This window comes from Triplophysa rosa, linkage group LG17, assembly GCF_024868665.1.
Source record: "Triplophysa rosa linkage group LG17, Trosa_1v2, whole genome shotgun sequence".
Classification (NCBI taxonomy): Eukaryota; Metazoa; Chordata; class Actinopteri; order Cypriniformes; family Nemacheilidae; genus Triplophysa; species Triplophysa rosa.
The window spans coordinates 9,763,521-9,783,182 of record NC_079906.1 but is presented as its reverse complement, the minus strand read 5'-3'; the positions used below and the strand labels follow the sequence as shown (position 1 = coordinate 9,783,182).

The 19,662-nt window shown below is 39.6% G+C and overlaps 1 protein-coding gene across 3 annotated transcripts; it reads right to left on the bottom strand.

Moving 5' to 3' along the window:
- Positions 1–639: 639 nt before the first annotated feature.
- Positions 640–17,586, bottom strand: mapk4 (mitogen-activated protein kinase 4). Of its 3 annotated transcripts, none has more exons than XM_057356882.1 (7): positions 17,054–17,586; positions 15,839–15,918; positions 14,304–14,884; positions 10,020–10,164; positions 9,492–9,653; positions 8,288–8,489; positions 640–2,740 (listed from the first exon to the last, which is right to left on the bottom strand). In XM_057356882.1, the coding sequence occupies exons 3-7, from the start codon at positions 14,844–14,846 to the stop codon at positions 1,789–1,791; spliced, it is 2,004 nt and encodes a 667-aa protein (XP_057212865.1). In that variant the 5' UTR covers positions 14,847–14,884; positions 15,839–15,918; positions 17,054–17,586; the 3' UTR covers positions 640–1,788. The 3 variants fall into 3 exon arrangements, with proteins under 3 accessions (XP_057212865.1, XP_057212866.1, XP_057212864.1); XM_057356883.1 differs by having other exon boundaries at positions 17,338–17,586; XM_057356881.1 differs by having other exon boundaries at positions 15,839–17,586.
- Between the last annotated feature and the right edge of the window lie 2,076 nt (positions 17,587–19,662).

Below are 19,662 nucleotides of genomic sequence, written 5' to 3'. Positions count from 1 at the left end.
TGCCTATCTCCTGTTCTTATTTTTTGTTTGATGAGAGTGAAGTGTGTGTGATGTTCCTCTGAGCAAGGTTGATTCACTCTATAAAAATGCTGGGTTATTTTAAACCCAGCGTTGGGTCGAAAAGGAACAAACCTAGTGGCTGGGTTAAATTACCTCAGGAAATGTTTATGTTTGACCCAATGATGGGTTAAAACACCCCTTCATTTTAGGTTGAAATAACCCAGCATAGGTTGAATTACAACACAATTGTTCGATTTGTCACTTTTTGACCCAACGCTGCTTAAAAATAAATAACCCCACGTTTTTAGAGCATTATCACAAAACGAACTACTTGTTTATCTCAGTCAGTCCAAAATGGCCACAGTGTTGTGAGTTTAGGGTGGGACTCATCGTAAAATTAGACACTTTAGCTTTAAATATGCACTTAGTATTTGGGGGTTTTCTAGGTTTTCCAAGGAAACTAAAACAATTATTAAAATTATCGGAATTAATCATTTGAAAAAATTGAATGTGAGTGACATTTTACACCTATTCAACACAAGAAACCTTTTCTTTTTATATGTAGAGCTTGGTGGAAAAAAATACAACATTTACTCTTCACACTTTTCAATGGATAGTGTATAGTGTTAATTGAAAAGACACAAACATCTGAATTTAGATAGTATTTATGTCTTACAAAACGTTGAATGTAAACATTCAAAATGACCACAGAAAAATCAAAGCTTTCTCTCTGGTGTTGCACAAAGAATAATAATTTCATAAAAGGCTTTTAGTAGCAAATACATTGTTTTTCCCAAATTCTATCAGAAATTTCAGATGTTGGTGGTTCAACTTAAAAAAAAGTTACCTGGTTATCTTAAAATGTAACTTAAAAATATTAGCCAACATGAGTTTGCATCAAATTCATTGAGTTAACTAGTATTTTTAAGTTAAATGAACTAAAAATTTTAAGGCAACCAGGTAACTTTTTTTTAGTTGAACCAACAAAACATTTTTTACAGTGCCGTGGATCCTCATACGGAAATATGGTACCTCAGAAATAAAGATTTACATAATACAGAACCTCAGTGCCATCGAAAGAAAGCATCCTCAAAACAAAAGATCAGGTTCTCTATCGTATTTGTTAACATTAGTAAATGCATTAACTAACATGAACGAACAATAAGCAATATAGTTTTTCAGCATGTAACAATGTTAGTTAATGCCAAATACAGTTTTTCATGTTAGTTCATGGTGCATTAACTAATGTTAACAGTAATAACATTTGATTTTGAAGATGTATTAGTAAATGCTGAAATGAACATGAAGAGTAATAAATGCTGTAGATGAGATGTTCGTGTTAGTTTGTTAGTTAATGCTGTTAGTTAATGCATTAAATCAGCGGTTTTCAAAATGGGGTCCGGAGAGCCCCATGGGAGATTTATTTACCAGAATGTTTTAAGGGGTCCCCAGAAAAGACTGCAAAAAATGTGAAATTCTACTAAAGATTATGACAGTTTAATTTCTACAAACAATATGTTGTCTTTATAATATCACCCTTATTATTAACAGTTTAAATGCTTCTTTATACAAAAAATGGATAGGTATTTTAGAAAGGGGGTCCCTCTCAGAAGGTTCTTCATATTTGGGGGTCCTTGGCATGAAAAAGTTAAAAAACCCTGCATTAAATAATGTTAACATACAACTATATTGTAAATTGTTACGGTCACATTCAATAATTTATACCACCTTAAAACTAATTTAAAGATACAGAATCATTCAAAAAAAGTCAAAGGTCTCTGCATTGTTCTACCAGTGCTCTTCATGACATCCTGGAGGGTTGACCATCTCAGGAGTTGGAGTTTGTGTTCTGGACGGCCTGTGGTCTGTGATGTCAAGAACACAGCTATTATTGTCCTCTTTAGGAGCTTCTGAGTTCTCCGCCAGAACATCAGTCTGACCACACAGCCTTAGAGCTTGAGATATAAACACATCCAGGTCAAAATGTTCCTGTTCCTCTTTCGAAGGCCGCATCTGTGAGGGCTCTTCGTTATTTTGACAACAAACAGAGGAAGATAGATAATCAGCTGAACCGAGATGAGGAGAGGAAGGGGAGGAAGGCAGCAGAGATGGTGGAGAGGAGAAGAACGGGTTAGGGCTCCTCCTGCTCTCCTCCTGTAGTTGTAAAGGTGTTCGGATTTGCATTTGAAAATGAGGCAGCATTGTAGGGGAGAGGGGTTGTGGAGGGGAACATGGGGAGGCGAGCGGCTCTTGAGGAGAACCGGGCGAGTAGAGGCCTGACTGTGTGCTCTCCACCCAACGTGAGATCTCCTGAAATAAATCTCCTGGTTCAGGGACGAGCTTTTCCATACTGCCCCCTCTGTTATGTCTCCAGTTCGACAAGTCAAGTATTAATCTAGGTTCAGAGTAATGCTGTGGTTTCCCCTCACGCCACGCTATCTTATCCAGGTAGGAGGGAGAGCCCACCTTGTAGTCGCAGGAGTGACCGCAGTCCAGCTCCATGAATTGACCGCAGACACGGTCCAGAGACGAGTGGGACTGTTCCAGGAAGCGCTCTGCCGAGCTGCTGTGGGAGTATTTGCGAGGATCTACCTGAGCCTCCTCCGGGACGGCTGCGGAACTTGCTCGTGGATCTCTTTGAACTTCTTCATTCGCCTCACCGAGCTCGGAGTCGCTCTGCATGCATCCACACTGCTCCTGCCGCTGCCAGCAAATCTCTGATGAGAGACTTCCATCGTACCTGTAAGAAGTGTAGAGACATGCCCATGAACTTACAGTCGAGGTTTAAACCTGTGTGTATTTACTAAAACCAAACATGTGCAACCGGTTTGCACAGAGAAAAATCCATCCACAGGATTTATGTTGGTAATGTATAACCATAAAGCTCATCCTCCTAAAAAAACATTCCCACCAATATAAAGGCCTTAGACAGCTTAAATAATGCATTTTTGTACAGAAGAAAATTTATAATGGGTGCTTTGCGTTTCTCCTTTAATCCCTCTGGAATGCTCCCATTAATATACGTTTCAAGTACATTTAGTTTAGTTCTAAAATGTAATTTGTAAAGTTTTAAAGGGATAGTTTACCGAAAATCTCATAATTTACTCTCATGTCATACCAGGTATTTAAACTAATTTCTAGCAAAATAATTAAAGGGGTCAAATGACACGGCTAAAACGAATATTATTGTTTGTTTTAGATGTAATGTAATGTGTATACACGATTTAATGTTCAAAAGCGCTGTATTTTCCACATACCGTGCATGTTTGTATCTCCTCTTTGCTCCGCCTTTCTGAAACGTGCAGATTTTTTACAAAGCTCATGGCTCTGAAAAGCGAGGTGTGCTATGATTGGCCAGTTTACCAGTGCGTAGTGATTGGTCGAATACTGCAAGCGTAAGACGGAAATGTAACGCCTCTTACCATATATGGAACATCAGGTTCCAAAGCAATTGTACTGACAGGTGATAAAATGTCATCGGTACTTCCTAATATCAATTCGAACCTGAATCTGATACGGAAAATGAAGATGATCAAGCCGATACATCAACTTTGCCAGCACGACTTGAGCAGGATGTAAAGGATTGGTAAGGTTTTATAAAAAAAATTATGTTAAATAGTTAAAAACTATAGCTAACTGTTTTACCTTTTATATACGACGTTATAAAGATTATAAAAAACAACCATATACATCATACAGAGTTTGTGTGAGAGAGAAACAAGATCACATTACAGCAGGGAATGGTAACATAATAATTAACACGAGCACTTTGGTCCCTTCTTGATCAACCAGTGTTACGCCACGTCTCGTTGCGACTCAAAGACAATAAACCCCATTATAAACACAACATTTTTTGCCTCTAGTTGGAACATTATTACTGATTATTAGGACTTTTTTTTCATGTTGCGCACGTGTCTGCATTTGGAGCTCACAAACACACGACAAACTCAACTCGCGTTAGTCCGTAACAAAGTCTTTTACAATGAAAATATACTTGCAGGCTGCGAATCTGAAGCACCAGACTGTCCTTGCGAAGTTTTAATGGTTGGAATGGCCCCACTTTTTAACCAAAGCAAAGTGAAGCAATCGTCAGTGAAATGCGCTGCACAAACTTGAACTTTCGGATTGTACTTTTCTGGAACAGTGTTGTAAATAAAATGTAACCATTCGTTTTTAGTTGTCTCATCTTTTGGCAGGGCAAACAAAGAGTCTTTCTTTTCGCAACGAAACACACAGTGTCTCCGCGACATGGCTGCGGCGGTGACGATGCAATGAGATTTACAAGTACGCCCACCTTACTTGCATTTAGATTTGGGGGGTCTTAGTCAAATCATGTACACAAGGCTTTTCAGGCAGGTCTGGGTGAGCATTCGCTTTTAGATAGAATGCATCTTTTGTTCCGACACTTTAATTTTTGCAATTTTACGTGTCTAATACATGCATGGGCAACTTATAACACACCAAAGACACAGAAAAACACGTATTCGCGCCATATGACCCCTTTAATAATATATATTGCCTTGTTTTAACTGTTGACTGGACCGTTGCCTGTTGTTAGTTAAGATTATTTGAGCTTGTTTATTTAATTACTCTTTGACTGAGTGCTAAGCTGTTAGTGTTTTTCTTCCATTGGGTACTGTGTTACTGAAGTCACATTAAGTTGCCGTTAGCCACTCGTTATGGCTAGACATTATACAAGTAGTTTTACACTTAAAAAGCACGGAGCTAGTTGATCGCTGTTTGATCCGTGGCCCATTCAAGTCGTTCACGCTTTGTTTTGCTAATCGAGAAGGCGTGTTCAGCTGTATTCTGTTCGCACTAATCTCAACACATACTTAAGCAGTGCCTCTGTAGCGACAGCCCTCATGTGCAGCCGTCCTCGTGTGAAGACCGACGAGTGTAAAGACCGATGAGTGTAAAGACCGACGAGTGTAAAGACCTGCGACTCTACCTGCGCGACTCCTCCGAGCAAAGGCACATCAGTATATTTAACATACCTTTGCTTTTATTAAATTGTATACTAACATCATGTGTTTCCAGTTTATTCCTGTACTCCACCGCAGACAGTGTTCTCACCCAATACGCAAGGCACAACGCGCTCACTCTCACGCCCGTCCCATTTACACCTCCACTTCTACACCTCTGTCTCTCTGTGGGTCTCTGGAACTGCCAGTCAGCTGTGAACAAGACTGACTCCTCCCTCCATGCGTTTGCCAGCCAGTCTGACATTCACATTCTATGTCTTATTGAGACATGGATTCGTCCTGAAGACTCAGCCACACCTGCTGCTCTCTCCACAAACTACTCCTTCTCTCACTCTCCCCGCCATACTGGAAGAGGAGGAGGCACAGGTTTGCTTATCAACAATAATTGGAAATATTCCACACTATCTTCTCTATTCAACAATTATTCATTTGAATACCCCGCTGTTAATATCATTTCTCCCACTCAGCTCAGTGTTGCTGTAGTTTACCGCCCCCCAGGTCCTCTTCACAACTTCATTGAAGAGTTAGATGTGCTGCTCTCATCATTCCCGGAGGATGGCGGCCCTCTTGTAGTCTTTGGGGACTTTTACATCCACCTGGAGAAACCCTATGATTCTGACTTCCGCCGCCTCGTTCGACCTCACGCGCCTCGCCACAGCCGGTACTCACAGATCAGGAAACCAGCTTGATCTCATCTACACCCATAACTTCACCACAGATAACATTAAAGTCACACCTCTTCACATTTCTGACCACTTCTTCGTCACTTTCAACATGCTCCTTCCTACATGCACTACACCTACACCATCACCCTTTTATTTTAGACGGAACCTTCGCTCTCTCTCCCCTAGCACCCTCTCTGCTAAAGTGACATCCTCTCTTCCCTCCAACTTTGCATCTCTAGATGCTGACACTGCCACCGACACCTTATGCTTAACACTTACATCCTGTCTAGATAACCTTTGTCCTCTCCTCTTTCGCCCCACTGACTGACACTGAAGTCACCAGATTTCTCTCCAGCCACCCCACCAGCTGTCCCCTTGACTCAATCCCCTCCCATCTCCTTCAGGCCATATCCAGCACACTCAGACCTGCACTCACACACATCATCAACACCTCCCTGCTCACCGGCACTTGCTCCCTGCTTCCATCCACATTCAAACAGGCCCAGGTCACGCCCCTACTTAAGAAACCCACACTGGACCCCTCTACTACCGACAGTTACAGACCTGTCTCTCTCCTCCCATTTATTGCAAAAACACTTGAAAGGGCAGTTTTCAACCAGGTGTCTTCCTACCTATCCCAGAATAAACTACTGGATGACAAGCAGTCTGGCTTCAAAACAAACCACTCCACTGAGACTGCGCTGCTATCGGTCACAGAAGCACTGCAGCTAGCCAAGGCGGAATCTAAATCCTCGGTCCTGATTCTGCTAGACCTATCTGCAGCGTTTGACACTGTCAATCACCAGATACTGCTAGCAACCCTGTCATCTCTAGGAATCTCAGGCACTCCTCTCCGCTGGCTCAAATCCTACCTCTCCTGCATATCCTTCAGGCTGTCATAGAGGGGCTTGCTGTATACTGCTCACCAAATGATCACTGGGGTCCCTCAGGGATCGGTGCTTGGACTGCTGCTTTTTTCCATCTACACGACATCCTTGGGCCCATCATATGGGCACATGGCTTCTCGTATCACTGTTATGCTGACTACACCCAGATCTACATCTCGTTTCACCCAGACGATACCACTGTAGCAGCTCGCATTACAGCCTTACTAGAAGACATCTCAGCTTGGATGAAAGAGCATCACCTCCAGCTGAAACCTGCCAAGACAGAACTACTTGTTTTTCCGGCACACCCCACGGTGCAACACGATCTCACCATCCAACTTGGAAATACCACAATCACTCCTTCCAAAACAGCCAGGAACCTCGGAGTCATATTTGATGAACAGCTGTCCTTCAATGATCTCATTGCAAAGACATCGACGGTCATGCCGATATGCCTTTTTCAACATTAGAAAGGTTAGACCTTATATCACTGAGCATGCGGCACAACTCCTTATCCAGGCCCTGGTAATCTCAAGGTTGGACTACTGCAATGCTCTCCTTGCTGGTCTTCCTGCAAAGGCTATCAAACCACTCCAGCTGGTTCAGAACTCAGGAGCACGTCTCGTCTTCCAACAGCCCAAACTGGCTCATGTGACACCCCTTTTCATCTCTCTCCACTGGCTACCGGTTGAAGCTTGTATCAGATTCAAGTCACTAATGCTTGCCTACAGGACTATCACTGGATCTGCACCGGCATACTTTCACACCCTCCTACACCCCATCAAGAACCCGGCATTCAGCAAACCAGCGGCGTCTTGTATTGCCTTCTCATAAGGGCAGTAAATCGTTCTCGTGACCTTTGTTCAAGCTAACAGGTTTTTCACCTCACACTGGTTGCTGTGATCTGTCATGGAAGATATTCTGCCCATATGGCCCAACAGAGGACTACAATGACATTCTTATTAAGTTGTCACAGAGTCAGCTGTGAGATTTAATTATGTAGAGATCTGATATGTTTCTATATTTAAACAGCCTTCTACGTCACCAGCAGAGCCCTCTGGGCATTTCAGTCCCAGTCTGTGGAAATTGCTTTTACCGTGACTCAAAAAAACAAAACAAAAACACAGCAATTGTAACTTTGATGTCTTGAAATTGTTATTTTCCTTTTCCACGTTTATTTTGTATGCTGATTGCCTGCTGTGTCATTTCAATTGTCTATCCAAAATGAGTTGCAACAAGTCTGTCATATATTAACAAATTTAAAAGAAGAAAATGCATATAATAAAATGCAGCTATTGGAAAAATCATGTGTAGCTAGGACAGCAAGTATATATACATATGTATGAACGGATTACATTGAACATTTGATATCCAATGTCAGATCGTGGTCCTAAAGCAGTTAAGAATCACTGCTCTAGTAAATGATAAATAAAGCACTTCAATGGGTTCGCAAATGTCATTATAAACCACCTTTTATTTCAACATTTTTTAGTAAAATTTATTATCTTTCTGGCATTTTAGTATGCCAGTGAAGGAATGTGGTAGCAGTTTATTTAACCTTTAATTTATTAACTAAAAAGTCTTCTTGGCCAAGAACCTATAGTATTAGGTTCAATACTAACAAGGTTTAATATTGTTGTTGCTCTGAGACCCAGAACTGTCACACGTTTCAGTCATCCAGATAGAAAAGCATTCCACTGTAAGGGTGAGAGAGTCCGGAGTGCTCAGTGTCCGATGTGTTGTGCAGTACCTGTCCCAGTGGGAGCTGAGCGCATGGCCGTGTTCTGTGACTGTACTGTCCTCTAACTCGTCCTCTATGTGGAAAGGCTGCAGGGATATGGGCTCGTCTTGAGGACAGGAGTATTTCTGCAGGTATGGATGAGACAGAGCTGCTTCTGCTGTTAGCCGGTCCATGGGATTAAAGGTGAGGATGCGTTCCAGGAAATCAATGGCTGAAATGCACAATGATGTTTAACACATCTGTTACACATTTTATTTTTATTCTTATTTTTACCTTACTAATTCTGTTTGTACTGCATAATTTATTTCAGTGCACAGTCTAAGAATAGGGTGACCGTACGTGCCATTTTTCCAGGACGCGTCCTTCCCAGGATTTCGGCTTCATCCTCCGGAGGTCGCATTTGTCGACCGCTTGCGTCATCGAGGTTGTCTCATTTCAGTTAAAAAATATAATAAAATCAACATTTATTTCTCTTAATACGTAACCTTTTAGTTTCGTTCTTACCTTGAAATGTAATGGTTGCTTTCCTGAAATAAAACCTGAAATAATAAACCTCGATGATCTATGTGATCGACAAACGCGTCCTCCGTAGGATGCAGCCGAAATCCTGGGCAGGACGTGTCCCTGGAAAAAGCACATAGGGTCACCCTATCTAAGGTTTTAGGCAAAAACGTTTATCTTGGTGTACGGTATTACTGTGGTATTGTATTTTGTTACAGAAAGAGGTTGAAAAACTTCAGTGATGTCCTCTTAATAATGATAATAAAAAACTTGTATAAAGAAATTATAAATACATACAAATGTATACTAACTAATTGTTTCAAACTGATTCAAATGCAAAAGAACACAATTGTAAAGAACAATAAAAATCAAAATAATAGAAACAACAGGAAAAAAAATAATCAGAATATTTTCATTTAACATTTTCTGGCCTGGTAAAAAATATATTTTTAAGTATTTGAAGTAAAATTTTGTCATTAAATTGACTATAATACATGTTTATTAGCCCAATATATTGTATTTTTGAATACCAGCACATTCCTAAGAAAGTTTACGTTTCACTCCAAGTTGCAAGATACTATAGCGGTATGTGACAAATATGATGAAAATGATTTAAATTGTCTAAACTAAGCTAAAAACTATTTTGATGTGGTTATACCAGTATCTCACTACAAAAAGACTAGTCCATAGTCGGTTTAAACTGTCTCCTCACCTGTCACCTCCAACTCTGGCAGCAGGTCCCGCAGTGACCTCCTGACCTTCCATCCTTTACTGACCAAAGAAGGCATGACTTTGAGCAGTTCCTGTCTGTCCTCCTCCCTGATCACAGGCACAGTGTCCAAAATCAGCTGCATCTGCTCCAGCTCATGAGCCCCTTCCAGACAAACACTAACAGAGGCATAAAGAGCATTTTTATATTATTACTAAATTAAATGATCAGCATAATGACTTAAGTGAAAAAGTGAATTGAGAAATGAAAGCCCAGCATGCATCACTTTTTCATCAGCTCTGCCTGGCTCTACTAGACTGTCCAGTTGTAAATAGTCACTATATGTAATCAGCCCTAATGTGAGCTTTGATTGGTTCGTTTGGTCTGAACCTCACTTACTGTGGTGCTAAACACAGCCACAAGAGGGCGCTATAACACAGCATTCTTGTGTCTGAACTGTGAGATCTATAGAAACCAAAAGAGCAACAGGAAGATTCATAGAGAGGTCAGTGAGTTTACTGTGAGACTTACCTGCGAACAGCATTTGTCCTGTTAGCATCTCAGCTAGAATGCAGCCTGCGGCCCACATATCTATTGCTTTTGTGTAGTTGTTTGGAGAGAGCAGCAGTCGTGGTGAACGATACCATTTCGTTACCATTCCCTCTGAGAGGTATCCCTGCGTGCAGAAACATAACAGTTTGTATATGATACTATTAAAACACAATTAGAGAGGGTTGATGTTCAGTAAATTATCTCTCCCTGTGAAGAATGAGAAGTCACTTGGGTAACAAAAAAAATCAACTGAGAAAATTATTTTTTGGATGATGAAAATCCTTCCTTCGTCTGACTAATATTTTGATGTTTCTTTTTCTGTTGATTAAATCTGTTTTTAGATTGTTGATTCAAAGTTAACAGATGCTTTACACCGTCACTGACAACGACCATATGGGATTTGTAATGGCTGTGAGGTTGACAGCAACTGTAACGCAATATATAATATATCTTAATATAGATGATCTAGAGTTTCTAGAGATCTAAAGGGTCTGTTTTGGCCCAGATAATCAATATATATTTCACTAGAATGATTTAAAGTGATAGTTCACCCAAAAATAAAAAGTTGTCATCATTTACTGACCCTTACGTTGTTTCAGACCTGTACAAATTTTGTTGTTCTGCTGAATGCATTTTGGAAGAATGTTTGTAACCAAACAGTTCTGGGGAACCATTGACTACCAAACTACTATGGTGCCTCAGAACTGCTGTACATTCTTCAAAATATCTTCTTTTGTGTTCAACAGAACTAATTTCGGGTAAACTATTCCTTTAATTCAGATCATTGTTATAGACCCCCCTTAGCAAACAGATATACTCCTGACAAAATGATTTCCATATGAAAACTATTACTACATATACACTACTATATCGTTGAATATATTGTACCAAATACACAAATAAACAGCAAATAACAATATAACCACCAATTTTCCTCTAAAAAGAAATGACTCTATAATAAGTATGATGTTTGATGATAAACAGCTGACTTAACCCCATGATTTCCCATGATACCCCCTTCCTGCAATCTCCTTCAGTTCATCCTTCCTGCCATCTCTCCCTTCTTTCTCACCTCCCACTTTCCCCCTGAGGTCAGCTACTGAATTATTTGGTGAGATTTAAGCAGGCTGCCTCAGGAGGTGGATCTGAAGAGTGATGGTGACACAAACAAAAATGTTATTTATGCAGTGTCCTGCTTGGACGCAGCCTTTATGTTCCCGCTGGAGTTGATTCACTCACACCTTTAATGTGCTTCACAAGCTCTTTGAGTAAAACCATCAGGTTTGTTGACAGATGATGTTTGTGATGATACTGTACAAGTGCAAAGGCACACTGAAACAAACGGATCCTTTCCAGAAATAGTTCACCCTAAAATTGTGTTCTGCCATCATGTTCTCACCTTCATTTCATTCCAACCTGTATGACTTTCTTTTGTGATGCACGCACACTCACACACACACACGCACACGCACACACACACACACACACACACACACACACACACACACACACACACAAACTAACAGAGAGTATCAAATTCAGCTGTCCTAAACTTTGCTATAGTACAAGTGAATGGGCACACAGCCTCCTTATTTAAATTATACATGAAGTTTAATGTCCATTACTAGTGAAGAGTCACAATATATATCCTCTCATCTTCCTGCCTGTAGTTAGCATATGTGGATCCAGATGCTGCTGTGAATCCACAGTCCACTTATCTGCGTTCCTCTATGTTTGGGAACTGAATGTTCCTTCCATGCTGAGAGGGGAACAGACGCTCTCACTGCTAGTCAGAGTCGCGGCCACTAAGTTAATGGGTGAAATGAACTACTGCTCCAATTCATTCAAGCAAATGGACTGACATACATAGAGATACACTCAAATGACTCTTAAAGGGATAGTTCACCCAAAAATGTAAATTCTGTCATCATTTACTCACCCTCATGTTATTCCAAACCTGTATGACTTTGTTCTTTAGAACACAAAAAATATTTTGAAAAATGTTGGTAATCGAACAACATCGTCCCCCATTGACTTACACTTGACAGAAAACCAATGAGACATTTCTCAAAATATCTTCTAATGACAGAATTTTATTTTTGCGGAACTATCCCTTTAAGACTGTCAAATTTAATAAGTTTGTGGCTTTTAAAACTCATAAAGCGGTGTTCTACCAATTAAGCTAAAAAATTATTTGGGTAAGGTATTTTTTGAGCGTCTCCCACCGAATTTTCTGTCTACCCTTCTTCTCTGATTATCCACTCCACCTTGTCCTATCTCACACAATGCTCCCCATTCAGGTTGTCCTCCCATTCTGCTTGTGTTACACTCTGTGCTCTGCTAAATAATACAGAAGCACAAAAGACGCATCAAAGTGCCACATTAATCTTTCAGATCCCATAACATCGAGGTAATTGTTCATAATTACTGTGTAACTCTATAGGGTATAATGTCAAAAGTATAAAACTTCTACATGGGGAAAAAGTAACTATAGACAAAGACTGCATAGATTAGTTATTAATGTATTAGTAGGGTAACCTAGATCAAACTGTAAGGAATAATTATATAAACAAAACACTAGATAAACTTTATTGACCCCATACTATTTACAGTATATGATATTTATATAGGCCTAATAGGTTTTAAGTGCAGCATTTGATGGAAAAACAAAACGTGCAAATAAGAATTGCAAGCATAGATAATTTTTGTGCCGAAAGTGCAGAATAGCTAAAAACAAAAACAACATTAAAAAGCCAGCCAACAACGTATTAAAATCTTATGTATAAGCTGCCCTAAAATGTCTATCCCTGAATGTGCAATAACATAAAAACGTTGACAAAACAATTTTAAACTAAAGCTACCGAAGCTAATGACAATGAGGACTATTTAAGTGAAAAAGATCCACTGAAAGTATGAAAGTATAAAATATAAAATACTTGTTTTAAAAAGGTTGTGTTTATGATGGAGCAGTACACTAATAAATATAGGAATGTCATTAAAGGGATAGTTCACCCAAAAATGTCATTATTTACTCCAAACAATGGCGGTATCCATTAACTTGCACTGGTTTTGTGTCCATACAATAGAAGAGAATGGGAACTGCCGTTGTTTGGTTACCAACATTCTTCAAAATATCCTCTTTTGTGTTCTGCGGAAGAAAGAAAGTCAAACAGGATTGAAATGACAATATGGTGAGTTAATAATGAAAGGATTTTCATTTTTGGGTGAACTATCCCTTTAATTTAACAGCCTGCAGCACATGATAACTGATCATTCTTTTCTATTAATAAAGGCCAGACTGGAACTGCAGAGTGAACCACAATGAAAGCTTGTAGTTACAGCAATGCAGCTTAAACTAATATTTTAATATTTTAAAGTTTCCAAAAATGAACAAAATTGTATGACCTGTTTTTCAGATCTATTCTGTGTGAATCACAGTTACAAAAATGCTTTTAAAACGTGAAAACCAGGATAAAGTCTCAAATTTCTAACCATTTAGAAATGATTTTAACCATTAATTTAGTTAGTATTAAAGATATCAAAGTTATATTTTCGCAGAATGTTCTTTGCATTATGTAGGATAATTTTATGTAGAAAAAGTTAAAGTTGGGTTTTCGCAAACCGAGTCACATATATTTTATAATGTACTATTTATATTTTATATACTCGTAAATACCATGACAGTACATTACACCAAATCTTCAAAAAGACACAGTCTGCATCTGGGGCTTTGTTAAAGAGTAAATATTTTGTGATTTTTAAGGTCCTACTTTGGTTTATGGAGTGTCCAACAACAAGTTTACATACATACAAGGTGTAAAACACTTTCATTTTCTAATAATAGGCAGTTATTATCTTACTTATTGACTGACTCTCAAATGATTCGATCTGTCTAATCCCCTCCTTTCTGTCAGCCTACTCTGATCTGATTGGTCAGATGGTCTAGTCTGCTGTGATTAGTCTACCGCCTACAGCAGCGTCGCAAATGGAACGTAGGCGGGCATTACACAGAGTGACACAAATCTGACCCGGAACTGAAATTAGAACGACAGACGACTTGTTCGCGTGATTCAGAGTCGACTCCTTTTTCCTCAAGCTGAAAACGTTGTTATTCGTTCACTTTCGGACTTGCTTACAGACTGCTTACATTCACACACAGCAACATTACACACTGCATGAAATGTAATTTTAAGGACTTTAAGAAAAACTGTATTAAGCTTGCAAAAAAAGTAGTTAAGCGCTGCCTACTATAGTGCCTCCTACCTTGTGTGAGTAATGTGGGTCGACAATGCGAGCCAGGCCGAAGTCACCGATCTTAAGCAGCAGTTGTTCAGTGTTGATAAAGATGTTCGCTGGCTTCAGGTCTCGGTGCAGCACGTTGGCCGAGTGGATGAACTTGAGCCCTCGAAGAAGCTGATAAAAAAGCAGGGTGGCGTGTTCTGCTGGCAACGGCCCTAACTCTAGTAACCGTGCCAGATCGGTTTCCATACACTCTTGCACGATGTATATCGCTTGCACACGGGACAGGTCGCTTTGCAAGGGATTCCCGGACGGCCCCAAAACATCGTATACCCTGACCACGTTCTCATGCTGAAGGTGCCGGGTGATCTTCACCTCCCTAAGAGCGTGCTTTACGCTAATTGCATCTCGCATTACCAGCTTCTTCACCGCCACGCGCAAGCCGCTGCGCCTGTCCAGAGCAGAGAGGACGAGACCTGATGCTCCAGTGCCCAGAGGACGCAGATCCTGGTAATGTCCTCCCAGGTCAAAGCCATATCTGAATGGTGAAGTGCTCTGCCAGGCCATTGCTTAAAGAGGGGCGGTTGGGCATTGCCTGTGAGAGGCTGCAAAGAGTGTGGAAAGTGACAAGTGACTTAATGCAGTGACCACTGTAATGTTATATTCAATTAGAGTTATGTAAACAATAGGATGTGGAACAATGACATAATTCCTTATTTAAATGTTCTGATAGACCACACACAGTGACCTCTTAAAGGGTCGGGTCACCCAAAAATAGAAATTCTGTCATTGTCTATTCTTCCTCATGCGGTTCAAAATACATATATGACTTTCTTTTGTGTAACACAAAAGAGGATATTATGAAAAATGTCTCTGTGGTTTCCAATGCTCAATGTGGTTTGATTGCCAGCATTCTTCAAAATATCTTCTTTTGTTTTCTCAAGAAGAAAGAAAGTCATACAGGTCTAGAATGAGATGAGATTGAACTCTTCCTTTAATTAATAAGGTGCGGAAGGCTGTGCTTTATTGTGGATATAGTCATGGCTGAAAGGTGCTGTTACGCAAATAAACCGTCATCATCTATTAACTAGAAGACCATCTCTGACAAGCATACAATGTGCAGTGATACAAATAGCAGCTCAGCGAAAAGGTTGTACAGTGGTTCTTGTTTATTGCAATTAAATCATAACTATTAACCAGTCAGCAACTAGAACTGGAACTACTTGTTTTATAAGCATTACACCAGCAGACGCTATGCATTATCTGAGGTGTGAACTTAATTTGCTATTGCGAACAGCCTGTCAAAGCAATGGGGGCACAACACTGGGTGGAATACTCAACACCATAGTACAGGGCAAGTGTTTCCATGGCAACATCCCACAGTCAGCCAGTGCCTGCTGCACTGATACTGTATATAGTAAACGCGCTGAAACAGTCACCCAGCTTGTATCTCTACCCCCAAAAAACCCAGATTCCCATTAGGTCAGGTTGGACCTGGATATGCTCTGTGATTTTAACATTAGCACTTTGACGTGTGGAATCTACGAGCCTTCACTTGCCTTCTCTGGCTTCAGGATGTCCTGAACCCTCCATGCTCCTCATGTAGTTATCTGTCATGCTTCTCATACATTCCCTGAAGCTGAGGAAAACAATTAGAGAGAGGGAGAAAATTAGATATACTGAGAACAAGCATAATAACAGAAATGTTACATGATGAATACAAGCAAAACTGCCTTCAAATCAGTTTTTAGAATACTTTAAGGTTTTTGTAAATATGCAAAAGAGCACCCAAGTGTTTTAATTTAAGATTTAATACAGTCTGAACGCAAAAAAAAAAAACACAGCCTTAAAGGAATAGTTCACTCAAAAATGAAAATTCTGTAATTTACTCACCCTCTTGTCATGTGAAATCAGCTTGAACACAAAAGAAGCTATTTTGAAGAATGTTGGTAACCAAACAACTGCGTTACCCTTTGACTTCGATTGTATATAGACACAAAACCAATGCAAGTTAATGGGTACCACTGGTTACCAACATTCTTCAAAATATTGTCTTACGTGTTCTGCAGAAGAAAGTCATACAAATGACAAGAGGGCGTGTAAATGATGACAGAATTTTCATTTTGGGATGAACTATCCCTTTAACTAAAAATGTATTTTTTTTACATAGATTTATAGAGATCCTTAGGCATTAAAGTAAACAGCCTTATTTATCTCAAACTGCTTTGTTGTCCAGCCCAGGTATAGGCTATGCATTAGTCTCCACTTCATCCAGTTTTTTTTCCCATTTAAATGGATCTCCATCAAGCAAGAGAATCTACTCTCGATCAGACTGTTGGGTGAGCCAAACTTTATAAATAATGCATATGACTATGGCGCTGACCGTGCAAGCTGATGCTATTTGTTGTTGAACGTTGCATCGAAATACACTGACTTACAGGTAGGCTACTGTAGATTACAGTCTTAATACCTTATATAAATACAAAACCCAGTACGTTATTTGGTTACATAAAATAATGACAAATATCGCTTGTTAAGCACGCAAATTAAAGCAAGAAAGCACAAATAAGACTGTTGGTCCACATGAACACACAATAGGCAGCGCTGCATTCATTCGCCTTTTTGCGGCAACACAGTAACGCCTGTATTTGATCCTGAAATTGACGGATACACTCCCGTGAGCAATGAGCTTTTTTACTCGCAAGTCTATTCAGAAGTGACCCAAGAGTCTTAAAAAAGGTATGGAATGCAGTGTTAAATTAGATTTAGACAACAGTATCATCTTATCTTCCGGCCCATCCACGGAGAAACTACAAAGGCAGCAGCGATGCTCCCGGATCTCTTCCCGTCGCCTGCCTTTGTCAGCGGCTCCTCTCTTTGTTTAGGAAAAAGAGCGACGAGCGGAGTTTTCCTATGGGGAAGTGATGCTTTCGTAGTTGGGAGTTTGTTGCTCAATCTTGCCACTGGTGCAGTCCGGTAGCCATAGGTTGTATTGTATCAGTTCACTGCCGTTAAGAATGATCCGGATCTCTTATCATATAGAAAAACATTATCTTACCCGCGATAGTGTCACCGGGAACCACGCGGATCTGACGTTTTACACTGCATTTGCTTTGCATGTCCCTCTTCCACTATATGGATCTACAAGCTTTTCTTTGGCAAAACTCGCCGGTGCCCCCTTCGTGACGTCACGCGCGCACCAGTCAACGGAACGGTGATCCGGACACCTGCGCGCTCCTGCGGAACACGGAGGAGTGGACCCTCGTGTGCTGGTCATCTGTGTTTGACATGTGAAGTGCTTTACTCCGCAGACGGACATTAGTAAAGTGGGTTTAGGACATAAACACAGAACAACTGACAGTCTTGTGAAATCTGTGTTATCTTGACTGTCATAAAGTTGATTAGTAAACACTAATGTCATTAGTTGTAAAACAAGGTTAACCACTTTACCTTGTTAACACTGGTCCAGAAGCACTTGCACTTTCCTTTATTTATTTTTAGTACTTTTTTTTAATCTTACGTACTGTATATAATTAAATCTTCAAGATATTTGTTTAACATTTTAAATCTGTTATAAATATTTTGTTGGTTATATTTTGTTCAAGCGTTTGTGTAGTGTTGAAGAACTGAAACGGGAAGGTCTTCTGGACCAGCGTTGTTAACATCCTCCAAAGAGGTCTATTACAAAGTTTTTGTTGAAAATACGTTTCTAAATCCATACATTATCAATACAGTTAATCAATGGAATACTCATTTTAACCACCATTAAATTCCCCAATATTCGAGAAGATGTGAAAAATTAAGTGACAAATAAAAATGCCAATATGTGCTAACATAATGGAAAACTAATAAAACGCAAATGTCACAACAAGATTTAACAGAAGCTACGGACAAATAGAAACTTTGCATTTTCTCTAATACAACAATACGTTTTTTTAAATCCAAAGCACCAATGAATCAAACTTTTTGAAAACAATTTTTTTTATGAACGCTTTGTTTTATTTCTAACCGACACGATTAACGATTGGACACATGCAAGAAATGATGATGTATATCAGAGCATTTGTCCATTCAGTCTGATTGCTGGTGGTCTAATTTAATCTAATTTTGTATGAAGTAATAATAAAATGACAGTATGTGTCCCAGTTTTGTTTCTCTCCTGTGCTCGAACACCCTCTCAATCCTCTCATCCTCATTCTGTTAATATGCTTCATCTCTTAGGTGATAAATGCCCAAAAACTAAACCAACACAAACAGAATGTACAGCAGTTCCTGGAAATAATATGAGCACCGTGGTTTTGACAGTGCTGAGATGCAGTATCTTTGGATTCCTCAGCAGGAGAGGCGGCGTGTTTGGCTGCCCTCCAAATGCTTCATGCACACTAGGGTCAGGTTACTGCTCTGTGGAATCCACGGCAAAAGCAGAAAATGAGATAAAAGATGTGCTGGTCTGAATTTCCTCTGTCCAAACACTCGAGTCAGCTCTCAGTTGGAGTGACCTACACTCTTAAAAAAAAGGTGCTTCAAAAGTTTCTTCGATGCCATAGAGAATAAAGAACCATAAAGAACCTTTAACATCTGAAGAACATTTCTGTTTTACAAAAGGCGAAAAAGGGTTCTTCAGGAAGAAGGAAGAAAGAAGGAAGAAAGAGATGGTCCTTTTAAAGAACCTGTCTGAATGGTGCTTTGTGGAACCAAAAATGGTTCTTCTATGGCATCGCTGAAGAACCTTTTAAGCACCTTTATTTTTAAGAGTGTGTACATAGACATAGAGAGTTTTATTGTTAAAAATGTGGAAAGTGCTGACCAGATCTATGTTATTGTATTCTTTACCACAAGTTATTTATGTTAGTGTATACATTTTCTGATATGATGCCCATTTCTAAAACCAATGACCAAGGAAGAATGTTTGCATGGCCACTTTTAGATTCGACACAAAACCCCAAGAATTCGTCACCTTGGAAGGTATACCTACATTTTTGTCACAATTGAGTTATTCACATATTCTTATTCTGTGACATATTATTTACATTATGTGATGTTTATGGGTTTTTTTTTTAGGTTTAATTTAGAAAGTCAAATAGAATGCAAAAACTTGAAAACTCAATATCTCAAAACTGCTCAGAATGCAGATCCTTATAATTCCAAGGTGGAATAGAATAGAATTGGAAATATCAGATGTTTGAAATACGGACTTTAATATAGGGTCCTTTCTGCTCACAGCTCAAATACTTAGGGTATTGCTTGGGCGAAATCAGGTTATTTCTGAACTGAGAGAGATATACAGCACTCACTCACTCATTTATCATAGTTACAATACGCCGGTAAAACTTTAAGGGACTTTTAGCGCCATCTAGCGGATAAAATTGCACATGGTCTATAA